The sequence below is a fragment of the Andrographis paniculata genome, unplaced genomic scaffold, assembly GCF_009805555.1.
Source record: "Andrographis paniculata isolate CXL003 unplaced genomic scaffold, ASM980555v1 Contig30END, whole genome shotgun sequence".
Taxonomy (NCBI): Eukaryota; Viridiplantae; Streptophyta; class Magnoliopsida; order Lamiales; family Acanthaceae; genus Andrographis; species Andrographis paniculata.
The window spans coordinates 2,679,731-2,691,960 of record NW_026137563.1 but is presented as its reverse complement, the minus strand read 5'-3'; the positions used below and the strand labels follow the sequence as shown (position 1 = coordinate 2,691,960).

Below are 12,230 nucleotides of genomic sequence, written 5' to 3'. Positions count from 1 at the left end.
ATTCATAGACACATATGTATGTATATATATATATATATGTGTGTGTGTGGGGACCTGGAATCTAGAAAGCACAGTTGGTCCCTGTTCAAATTCAACTTCTCCCTGCAGAATTCACCTCCCCCCACAGGCAAACGGGTGACAGATTGATAGATAGATAGATTAAATTATTTAAATATAATAATAATAATAATAATAATTATTATTATTATTGTTTTAAATTGAGCAAGGTAAGGTAAGGTAAGGCAAGAGAAGAATCAGATTCAATGACCCAAAGTAGAAGTATGAATGATGTTAAGAAGATACACTAAATAATATAATATGATAATGATACGATCTTCCCTTCCAATTCCAATTTCATCAATTCCAGCTGCAATTCCCATTTCCTTGAGATGGAGATGGAGTTGAGACACAGCTCCACTCGACTCAAATTTGCATTAATGGCAACCCTGAAACAGTTGGTATGATCTAATCTATTATAATCTACCACTTTGCATATCTCCTTCTGCTACAATGACCCTTCTGCAAAACCCTATTCTTCTCATACTCATCATCACTGTATCTATATATCTTATGACATACAGAATGATTAATTAATTCATTAATTAAACTCTAATACAAGAAGGTTATATAATTTAACTAAGAATATACACAAACATATATATATAGCATAGTCATTCTGGGTTTCTTTCTTTCTCTCTCATATGATCTCATCAGAGGCAGCCCATAGTTTTTTCAATGCTAGGTTGATATGTCTTACTCTTCAATTTTCTTTTCTTACAAAAAAGTGTTGATACATCTTATCTTTTACTACTATTTTATTTTAATTTATTTTTTTGACTTTTGCTGCAATAATAAATACCATATATATTACACATAAATGAAAACAAAGTTGTACACGCAAAATCTATGCATCTTTATACTATATATATATACAATCTGCACATATATATTATAATATAATAATGAACACTATGTCATCTGTGTATATATATATATATATCTTTACATATTTCGCAGTGGCTCACATAATCTGTTCCCCTCATCTTCAGTCATATTTTATTCCTCTCTTTCTTCTCCATTTCTTCTCCCAAACCTAATTTACAGTCCATTGTTGCTGCTTCTGCTGCTGCTATTTTTGCAGAGCAGCTTTCTGATATTTAAAAAAAAAAAAAAAAAAACTTTAAAGTATCATCTTCTCTCTTAGCCTTTCCCATCCCTCTCTCTGTCAATTGCTTTTGCCCACGTTTTATTTTATCTTCAATTCAGAATCTCATTAATTAATTTGCCTTTTGTGTTTTTATACACAAGGGGATGTCCGCCGCCATGGATTTCTTGAACCAGTCGTCTCCCGAGGAAGATGATCGGATGGAAATGATGCTGCTTCAGATGGACAAGATCCACGATTTCTCCGGCTTCTATGAAGATCTAAATGGGATTCCAGTTTTAGGACAAAATGTGGATAATCGCAATAACGCAAACCCTAATTTTTGCCCAATTGAAAACCCTAATTTTTATTCCTCGGGATTCTCGACCCTACAGCCTCCGTCGCCTGCTGCGCCGCCGGCGCAGCAATTTCCCGACCAGAAGTGGAGCTCCGGCGGAGGACATGAGGATTCTGGGGAGGTCGAGCAGAACAGTAATTCCATGGCGGCGATGAGGGAGATGATCTTCCGAATCGCCGCGATGCAGCCGGTCCACATTGACCCGGAGTCGGTGAAGCCGCCGAAGAGAAAGAATGTGAGGATATCGACGGACCCGCAGAGCGTGGCGGCGCGCCACCGCCGGGAAAGAATAAGCGAGCGGATCAGGATTCTGCAGCGGCTGGTCCCCGGCGGGACGAAGATGGACACGGCGTCGATGCTGGATGAGGCTATTCATTACGTAAAGTTTCTTAAAAATCAGGTGCAGTCTCTCGAACGCGTGGCGGCGAATAGACCGCCGCCCGCCGCCGCCGCCGCCGGAATTGGGTTTCCGGTGTCGTTGCCTGGTGGGAATTCCTTCTTTCCTGCCGATGCCAAGCGTTACCGTAATTAATTCAAATTTTGTTTGTACTTTGGCCAATAAAACTCATCGTCATTACCAATAATGGACCTATACATATAGATAACATATATATATATAAATGGTGTAAAGAAATCTCTATTTTGGATGTGAACGTACTGTTATTGTTTCAAAATGATCAATAATAGTCCTGCAATCTTTGAATTTGATTGCATCAGATAATTAAATCTGGGTTTTTTATTACTATATCATTACATTACATGTATTGACCTTAATTATAATTACGAAACCATGTGCAAGAATCCATCTGCACTGCACTGCCATGTAAGGAAAAATCTACAATGTAGAAATAAAATATTTGATGAAGAAATCCAAATAATTAATAAATGTGGGGTGGGTCAAAGTGTGGAAATTGGTAGGAGTTTTTTTGTAGCATCCCTGGTCAACTATGCTTCACAAATTGATAACTTGTGGGCTCTCTATTCTTCTGCTATGTCTTCAATACTAATTTAGGAGTACATGATTTTCTTTTTTAGTTTGATTTGAAATTTTTATTTGTATATATTTTATGAAAAATATAGGTTCTTTTTTTTTTTTTTTTTTATAATAATATTGAAAACGATCGAAAATAAAAAATAAAATTACTTTACAGCCCAAACCTAACACATAATCAAGTAAAAGTCTAAACAAATTGTGCATTGGTCGGTCCCACGGAATAATTATTACCAAACATATATATATATATAACAAACAAAACAAAATTGATTTTGCAACAGTAATAATAATTGTAACTGTAATTGTGTTGTGCTAAGACAACATGAGTTCACGTGAAACGCTGACACCCAATTTTTATTTATTTATTTATTTATTTTAGGAAAAATATCACACCGCTTGACTCCATTACAGTTTATTATTCCTGTGTTTATGTTGATTTTAATGATGTCTATTTGAAAGTACTAACTAGTTTTCTGATGAACTGGGAAAAAGTATTTATTAATTTTTTTTATAAATTAAAGAATCGTTAAATATGCTATTTTTATATAAAATGGATATAAATTTATTAAAAATAATGGGTTTGTTTGCTTTATATTTTAAATTTGAGGTATTTTTTAGGTTACAAATAAAAATAATCTTGTCTTTTATTTTTAAGGGTTAAGAATTATATAACAAAATGAAATAAGCTAGGGACATATATATATATATATATTTGTACATTAATTCCAATTTTCACATCATTCAATTTATTATTTTCCCCTCAGTATTTAACAAAACAAAGCAAATTTCTCACACGATCACTTCAAATCTTCAATGTCTAAAATAGAAGTAAGAGGATAATAATTTTGTTATAAGCAAACTGTAAAATTAGAACAGTGTCACTCCTCAGAGTCGTAGGGGCGCTCACCTGCGTTCCCATCGCCGCCACGGTAGTAGTCTCCGGTACCGTCGTCGTCGCTGCCGCCGCCACGATAGTCTCGGGAACGGTCGTCATCACCACCGTCGCCATAGTTGTCATTCTCACCTTGAGACTCCATCCTCTCCATTTCCTGGATGATGTACCTGTACTTATCAGGGCTGTCGAACCACGTCGGGGTGTTCAATATCTCGCGTTCTAGCCAATACGGATCGTAGTCTTTCTCCTCTTTCATCCTCTTGTAGAAGCTTTGCCACTGATCTATAAGACGGCTCAGACGAATGCTCTTTTGCCGAGTAAACACAAACTTTAGAACGTCTCTAACAAACACGTTTATCTCCTCGCCTTCGATGATGTAAATGTACTGAGATGAAGAAAGGCATTGTTAGGAATAAATTGCTCATGGCCGGGAACAAAAGGATGCTCGACAAAGATTCTTATGATAAGAGAGAGTACCAGAAATACAAAGCCAAGGGTTGCCAAAACTGCTTCTCGAACCTCCTCCCAAATCGACTCACCTTCATTTTCATCTTCACCGAAGCCACCGCCATTGCCGCCACCGCCACCACCACTACCGCCGTCTTTCCCACCACTATCTCCATCATCGTAGAATTCTTGTTTCTGAATCTGTTGCCTCAACACATCCTCGACTGATTGATCTTTTCCAAATTTGCCTACAGCTTTCTCAATCGATTTCCATGGAGAGTCCTGTTGCGCATCAATAATTGACATTGTATTTCGATTTCAAAGATATTATTATATACGATTATTTTAACTATGATATGTGAAGGTACCTGACTCCCTTCTCCCTCTGACTTTCCTTTACCACCAAATAGACAGACAGGTGCAGCATACCGATGCCTATTTGTTGCAGTTGTCAATTTCAGGATTTTAGGAAGTTTTGTTCCTAAGGATGAAGTCCGAAAATGAGCCTTGTGTTGCTGAAGGGCCTGTGGTGCGCAACAAAGCTGAGAAGCAGCGATTTGAATGCAATTCATCTCAACAAACGACGTAATTCATAGATGCCGTCTACAAATATAACCACATAGTTAAAGTGCATTCAGAGTTTGCCTGCACGATCAAACAGACAAAAAGTAAACCACATTGTGCTTCATATCAATTGATGGTACAATTCAAATAGATAATCCTTTTCAAACTACATTACTGTATGCATACGCAGTTATTATCTCCAAAGTCCCGATCCGAATGAAGGACACTTCAAATAATACTGCTATCTTGTTATATCATGAGATACTTATGCAACTGTTGGAACAGACATTGAACACAATATTATTGGGCTTTGCAATTCTACAGATAGCATATATGAATCAATGAAAAAAAAGAGAACTATGACATCAGAGCAAACTAAATTGATACTTTTTTCCAACCAAATATTGATTAAGAACCAAATTCTGAGACTTAACAATAGTCTTGAGCAAGAAAGGGTTTCAACCAATCATTGAAAAACTGTACTCCTATACAATCAAAGTAGTTCAAGACTTCATCTATTTCGTCCCGCTCTCTAATCAAGTTACTATCCCAGTCCAGAATCCACAGTTCAATCAATCTATTCCTAGTCCATTTCACAGCCTATTAAGAATTTTGCATGTTCCAACCATATCCAGCCTACTTTCAGCTATCTCCGCCTCCATTCTGTCTAAGTAAAAGATGGCAAAAATTGGGTAGAGCCTGGGCCTCAAAGGCTAAGAAATGGCATCATATTACCGAACAAACCAGCAAAATCGAAACATAACCCAGAGCATCTGGCATCCGAAAGATAGATGCAACAGAATATCGAAGTTGCACCATTAACACGAAAAATCAAGAGATACAGCTCGGAAAATTTGTAACCTAATTCTCGATGTCTTGATGGCGTCCAACTCCAAAGTTTCCTTCTCTACACTTGCCGGGAACTCGACATGGTTTGCGATATCTCCTAGCTGTTCGTGTTTCTGGTGCGGATAGAGCACTGATTTTCGTCTTAGGGTTAAAAATGGGATTCATCTCATTTGGAAAGTAGTTCAAACAAGTAAGCCCAAAACACCTGGATCGGCCCATTAAAATAAAAAGCCCAGCCTGAGATAGACCCATTAACAAGCCTGAACAGGATGAGCGCTTAGACAGTTGCAGAGTGGGAGAGAAACGATGGAGGTGACGATGGCGGAGGCCGTCGATATACAGCCGGAGTGCAACGTGGACGTGGCGGCTCTTGAGGACAATCTGCGGCAGACCAAAGCTGCAGTGGAGGAACTTGTCGAGAAAATGCTGACCGTTAAGAAAGAAGCTCAACCAAAATTAGTTCTCCGGGAACTAGTCACCCAAGTTCTTCTCAATTTCGTTACCCTTACTCAGGTTTGCTACGTCTTATGTAGTTATGTACGTTTTGATTTTTTTGATGTGATCGTTAGTTTATTTCTTATGTTTCATTTGCTGTATGATCTCCCTTCGTCGGGAATATCGTGGTTTAGGGTTAATTGTAATTTACGGATGCGGTATTTGATAATTGTCAATCTCTACCTTCTGTGATATTTATGAGATTTTGGACATGGAGTAAAGACAACAATTTGAAAATCTGAACTGGCGATGACATGCTTCACTGTTGCGCTAGGCCACATTTCATTTGAAAAATACAGCTTGTTGATTCAATTCTCATTATGGACAGTCTATGGTTGAAATTTGCGTGACAAACAAGCTATATTTATCAGTTATTGTTATGTGATCTTAAATTTTGTTGAAACAGACAAATAGGACAATCTTGCTTGAAGAAGATCGGGTTAAAGCGGAAACTGAACGTGCTAAATTTTACACAGAATCTGCAACCCAGAATCTTCACAACCTAATGTATGAAAAAAACCAGTATTTCAAAGGGATCAATGCTTCCAAGGACTTTAAGTGTAAGCTTGTTGACATTGAACTTGTGTCCGAGGAAGAATACCTTAGAGATGCAACTGAAGAGGTTAAAAGCTCTGCATTGTCAGCTGATGGTATACATGATTTGATGCTTAAAAGACTCAACTATGAGCTATCTCAGGTAAACCTTAGTCTTTGTCAATGATATGGGATCTGCGCTTGCAGCTATTATCTGTATGATCTGTTCGTGTTAATTATAGCAGTGATGGTTTTTAGTTGCATGCCTTTAGCTTTTCTTTGACTGTATATTGGATGACCATGGAAACATGTAGACATGATGATTCTATTCTTTTTAATTTTTACAGCGTAAAGAACTAAGAAAGCTTCGTTCAGATCTAGAACAACGAAAGAAAGCTCTCCAAGAGACAATTGCAAACAGGAAAAAGTTCATGTCAAGTTTACCTTCACTGCTCAAAGCTCTCAAGAAAGCATCATCGCCTATGGAAAATCAATTAGGGTTTATGCATGGAATGCAACTGAAGCAAGAGCCATTGGCGGAGTTGCTTCCAACCCCTTTATATGTCTTATATTCTAAATTACTTGTTCAGAAAGAAGTATTTGGGGAAAATATTGAACTTGAAATAAAGGGTAGTGTGAAGGATGCACAGGCTTTCATTCGCCCACTTGTAAACAAGGACTCTGGTAATATATTGTTTCTATCATGGTTATGTTTCTGTTTATGGGTAAAGATCATATTTAAGGAGGGCTGTTGCCACTCTAGTGCAAATTTGCTCGTTAATGAACCTTCTAACCTATAGTTACTCCGATGTTCATTTCAGCTGTGACAACCAACATAAAGAGTTCGAAGATGGAAACTGATATACCAAATGAGGAAGATGATGGTCACTCTGGAGTATACCAAAGTCATCCACTAAAAGTTTCTCTACATGTATACAATGATGAGCTTTTCGATTTGAACTCAGCAAGACTCATCACCTTGGATTTTGAGTATTTAATAAAGCTGAATGTTGTGTGTGTGGAAGCTGAAGATTCTGAAGTTCTTCAAAATGATATGCTGTGTAACTTATTTCCTGATGACCCTGGCCTTGAGCTACCTCAGCAGGTTTGATATTTGGGTTATAGTTTTGTTGGGTTATGCTGTTTAACTTATTTCCTGTTGACTCTGGGATTCTATATGTTTGTTTCCTTTTTCAGTCAGCAAAGCTCCGGTTTGGTGATTCTCTTTCATTTGATGAAAACCGAAGATCTCGGCCATACAGATGGGCTCAGCATTTGGCAGGCATTGAGTTTCTGCCAGAGGTTTCCCCACTGGTTTTACTAACTGGAGGCTCAGATAGTGAAACTACCAAACATGGACCCATATTATCAGGCCTCTCCTTGTATCGTCATCAAAATCGGGTGCAGACACTTGTGCAAAGGCTACGTGCGCGAAAAAAGGCTCAGCTCTCCGTTGCGTAAGTTGCCCCCCTGAATATGTGTTATTTTCAGAACAAATTGATGTGATAGGCATATGTACTAGTTTGGTTGAATTTTATACATCTTCGTACATTTCCAAATGAGAGTTCAATCGTTATAAACTTATGACTTGCCACCTCTGTGAATTATGAGCATAGTAATTTTATGCATTCTGGTTTGGTACTTTACCCATTCTGTCAAGCACTGACATGAAGCTTTGAGAACATGTCTGTGAGAACAGATGCATTGAAGATGTTCAATTGTTAAAGATTTATGTTTGTGGGTGAATTGATGTAAAACGTGTCTGCTTCTAGAAATAAAATATTATTGGCAATTGCTGAAGATATTAGATGAAAAGATTCTATTACATCTCGGCACTTGGTTCCAAAACTTCTTTGCAACTTCCATAGGTTTTATATTGTCACACTTATTTCGAAGGTATTTAGTTTCCTTTCTTAGTAATTTCCATCCAATTCGATTTGACAATAGTTAATGGTGAGACTCTACTTTATTGTGAGGCTCCCTTGAAGTCTGAAGCATATATATTTGTGAGTCTCCCTCTGAAGTCTGAATCAAAGATTTGGAATGTCCAAAGTTCAACTTTGTATAACCAGACTATTTTTATAGTCAAATACAAAAAATCCTTAGTTTCTTTAATAGCAATGCTGAAGTAATAGATCCACCTAACCACTGCTCAGACTCACTGGACTTCGTTGAATTTAACCACTCTATTCTATAATTTATTCAAATATATATTTCTGTGCAAGTGGAAAGTATAAGATCATCTTTAAGTCTTTAAGGCATCTTTGGGCTCTATATGTCTTCTCATCAACATTTCAACTTCAAAATCTGACTGGATGTGAAAACGACACAACTCTTTGATTAAGTTAAACTAACTAGCCACTACAATTAGTAAGATTGTTTAATTTTTCCAGTTTTGGATTCAAAATTCAGTATGAAAAAAATTCAATGTCAACTTATGAAGCTTCGAGAGAACCTCACAAGGAAATAATGTCACCGGAAGACCCTCTGTATTAATTTCCTCAATCTCCCTGCAGACTGGAACAAAAACAGGAACATTTTAATAGAAATAAACATGGCTATATTCGAATTCTTGTTCTTGCTTTGCTGTTTCTGGTTTTCAGTTTCATTGGTGGGATCAGAAGTGCCACATGAAACATGCTGTTCAAAGCACCAAAGGCTAAATGTTGGCATCATCATTGATCAGCAGACTAGGGTGGGCAAAGAGCAGAGGATAGCCATGGAGATAGCCATGCATGATTTTGATCAGTGCCATTGTTTTAATCTTCTGTATACATATGGAAGCTCACCTTCTGCATGTGCGTGCCTCTACTTCATATTTAGTTCATTTTGATAACTTTTGAAGCAATAAAGGTCCCTGTTTTGTACATCTCATGTTTCATATGTGTCTGTTGCTTAGCTTCACGCAGAAAATATGTAGGCATATTGAGACACATCTCGGTTTATTAGAGTAATTACCAAATCCATATCCTAATGATTTCATACAATTCCATGTGTATTCCTCAGTGATTGATCTGATCAGCTGGAAGCAAGTCGATGTAATTTTTGGGACAGTAACACTGCAGGAAGCTGCCTTGATCTCAGGATCCAAAACTGGCAGAGGCATTCCCATCATCTCTGTTCCTCCAGCAGCATCTGCTCCACTAAATGTTCAATCAAAATTACCGAACTTTATCCAGATGAGCACCTCAATCACGTACCAAGTGCAAGGCATAGCTGCTCTAACTGGCCATTTCAGATGGAGAAAGGTCGTGGTGATACATGAACATGACCTTGGCTTCTCAGAAGAATCAGAGCTCTTCTTCACCTACCTCTCAGACTCTCTACGTGCTGTAGGCTCATCCATCGAGCATCATTTTTCCTTCCCTCATGTGTCTTCTCTTTCTGATCTAAAGGCATTTGTTGAGAAAGAGCTGAAGAAGCTCGGAAGCCAGAATGTTAGGATTTTCATTGTGGTGCAGTCTTCTATAGAATTTGGTCTTGTCTTGTTTGAGAAGGCAAAGGAGTTTGGAATGATGGAGAAAGGCTCTGTCTGGATTGTATCAGATGAGATAGCCGACCTTCTTGATTCTGTGAATCCATCAGCCATTCTCAACATGCAAGGTGTCATTGGTTTGAAGACGGACTATGCAGAAAACACAGAGAATCTCAGAGAGTTCAAATCCAAGTTCAGAAGAAAAAACATATCAAAAAATTCAATCGAAGAAGAAAATTTGACCCTGAGCATATATTCCTTGCGTGCTTATGATTCAATCAGAAGCCTCGCAGAGGCTTCTCGGAACTTGCGAGGAAAAATCAACTCCACAGAGCTAGTGAAATGGATTTTGTCTGGGGAGTTTGAAGGCCTTAGTGGTAAAATAAGCTTCAAGAATGGAGTACTTTCTCAGAAACCCATTTTTAAGGTTGTCAATGTGATTGGTAAGAGCTACAGAGAAGTAGCCTTATGGTCACCAGAGTCTGGTTTCTCAGAGGATCTTGTGAAGCCTGATGGAAAAACGATGAATTTAGGCAGTGGCCTAACAGGTTCACTGCAGTCCATTTACTGGCCAGGTGGCCAGCAAACCGTTCCAAATGGATGGAGTGTAGGCAGTGACGAGAAACCTCTGAGGATTGGGGTTCCTGCCAAGGGTGCATTCAACCAGTTTGTTAATGTTAGCTATGATCCAGGGCGCAATACAACTCTGATCAGTGGGTTTTCCATTGCTGTCTTTGAAGCTGCTGTCAAGTTGCTGCCTTACGTTCTCCACTACGAGTTTGTTCCGTACTATGGCTCTTACGATGAAATGGTGGCTGAGGTTCACAACAAGGTACAAAACTGTGTTGATCTAATAATTTATTTGTTATTGCAAGTGTATAGTCTATAGAATCACTAACCAAATTGCGGAGGCAATAACAGAGCTTAGATGCAGCAGTGGGTGATACGGAGATAATGGCAGATCGCTATGTGTATGCCGAATTTTCACAACCCTACATAGAATCCGGGCTTGTGATGGTAGTCCCTGTGAATCAAGTACTGAAGCAGTCAGAATTCCTGGGATTAAATGCTTTCACTGAGAAGATGTGGATCAAACTAGCAGCAATGAGCTTCTCCACAGGTGCTGTTGTTTGGTTGAGTGAGTACGCCTCAGGAAACGATCAATTCACTAATAAATCATGTCTTGAAATCCTCAGTTCGATCTTTTGGCTGTCGGTCACTATAATCTCATTATCACAGAGTAAGTTGTTGCATTCAGTGCTTGACATGAAGCAACTTATATTTCTTCCTGCCGTAAAAGATGTCCTTCCCCTGCAGGAGAACTTATCAGGAGCAATGTATCCAAGGTTGTGCTGGCAGTCTGGATATGCGTCGTCTGCGTGGTGGGAGCAAGTTTCACAGCTATCTTAAGCTCAATGATGACTGTCCCGCGGCTACAAGGTCTGTCAGATATAAACCAACTGCGTAACACAAATGCAGCGGTTGGATGCAACGGGAACTCATTCATTGTACGGTATCTGACGGATGTGCTGCATTTCAGAAATGTCCGTGGGATCAACTCGATCAACGACTACCCAAGAGCTTTCGAAAGTGGTGAAATCAAAGCAGCTTTCTTCGTGGCACCACATGCCAAAGTTTTTCTTGCAGAGTATTGCAAAGGATACGCCATATCAGGACCAACCTTCAAACTAGGTGGCTTTGGCTTTGTAAGATTGCATAATCCAATCCTTTTCCAGAAAACACACTCCCTCGAATTTTCGCCATGTCTCAATCCATTCTGCTCCCTTTCATCACAGGTTTTCCAGAAGGGCTCCCTATTGGCAGTCGACATTTCTGAAGCAGTGCTCAAAGTCACACAAAGTGGACAGATAAACACTCTGGAGAAGGACATGCTTCATCTTGCCAACTGCAGTGCGGCTGGATCAGATGACTTGAGATTAGGCCCGGGCCCGTTTATGCGTCTGTTCGAGGTTTTAGGCGGCGTTATAGGGCTCGCCTCACTTATAGCTGCAGTTCGTTTGGCGAAGATGTACTGGGCTCGAATCCGAAGCTTCGTACTGATCATGAAGAAAGTCTTGCTATGTGCAACATTGTACAGAAAACCGAGCATGGAGAAGAATGTTCCCTGTGATCGACTGGAAACAAACCTGGCGGGCATTCAGGTACCACGCAGTTAACCTTAGTTAAAGACTCACATGTAGTAAATGAAGTGGTTGCAAGAAAAGTTTTGTACATAATGTGTGACAGCTGATAGGATTCAAGAAAATGGTGTAGAGCAACAACAATGTTGCTTTCATTATTGTAGTTGAAGGATTACAACGTGATGTGATCATCATTTGGGAAAATAAATATCAATAAGATTGCTTCGTTTCGAATGAAATCTTTGATTTCTATACCTGGCAAGGCACTGCATCTGGTGACACGTGTGTGTATATATATATATGTATATATACACAACACGGACCACACGGTACG

General features: G+C 38.9%; 3 protein-coding genes across 8 annotated transcripts; 2 read left to right on the top strand and 1 right to left on the bottom strand.

The window, feature by feature from the left end:
* Nucleotides 1–1,004: 1,004 nt before the first annotated feature.
* Nucleotides 1,005–2,243, top strand: LOC127246849 (transcription factor HEC2-like). Its single transcript, XM_051268457.1, has one exon. The coding sequence runs from the start codon at nt 1,312–1,314 to the stop codon at nt 2,032–2,034; it is 723 nt and encodes a 240-aa protein (XP_051124414.1). The 5' UTR covers nt 1,005–1,311; the 3' UTR covers nt 2,035–2,243.
* A 972-nt stretch (nt 2,244–3,215) lies between these two features.
* LOC127246848 (uncharacterized) lies at nt 3,216–5,401 on the bottom strand. 2 transcript variants are annotated; one of them, XM_051268455.1, is made up of 4 exons: nt 5,264–5,401; nt 4,207–4,483; nt 3,869–4,120; nt 3,216–3,776 (listed from the first exon to the last, which is right to left on the bottom strand). In XM_051268455.1, the coding sequence occupies exons 2-4, from the start codon at nt 4,408–4,410 to the stop codon at nt 3,375–3,377; spliced, it is 858 nt and encodes a 285-aa protein (XP_051124412.1). In that variant the 5' UTR covers nt 4,411–4,483; nt 5,264–5,401; the 3' UTR covers nt 3,216–3,374. The 2 variants fall into 2 exon arrangements, with proteins under 2 accessions (XP_051124412.1, XP_051124413.1); XM_051268456.1 differs by having other exon boundaries at nt 4,207–4,441; nt 5,264–5,394.
* Nucleotides 5,402–5,516: 115 nt separating this feature from the next.
* LOC127246845 (THO complex subunit 5B-like) lies at nt 5,517–12,141 on the top strand. Of its 5 annotated transcripts, none has more exons than XM_051268450.1 (6): nt 5,517–5,764; nt 6,153–6,443; nt 6,628–6,964; nt 7,102–7,385; nt 7,478–7,737; nt 8,884–8,966. In XM_051268450.1, exons 1-6 carry the CDS (start codon nt 5,558–5,560, stop codon nt 8,912–8,914), a joined length of 1,410 nt encoding a protein of 469 aa, XP_051124407.1. In that variant the 5' UTR covers nt 5,517–5,557; the 3' UTR covers nt 8,915–8,966. The 5 variants fall into 5 exon arrangements, with proteins under 5 accessions (XP_051124407.1, XP_051124404.1, XP_051124406.1 ...); XM_051268447.1 differs by lacking the exons at nt 5,517–5,764; nt 6,153–6,443; nt 6,628–6,964; nt 7,102–7,385 and adding exons at nt 9,287–10,587; nt 10,677–10,995; nt 11,073–11,461; nt 11,552–12,141 and having other exon boundaries at nt 7,489–7,737; nt 8,884–9,078; XM_051268449.1 differs by lacking the exons at nt 5,517–5,764; nt 6,153–6,443; nt 6,628–6,964; nt 7,102–7,385 and adding exons at nt 9,287–10,587; nt 10,677–10,995; nt 11,073–11,195; nt 11,296–11,447 and having other exon boundaries at nt 7,489–7,737; nt 8,884–9,078.
* The last annotated feature ends 89 nt before the right edge of the window (nt 12,142–12,230 follow it).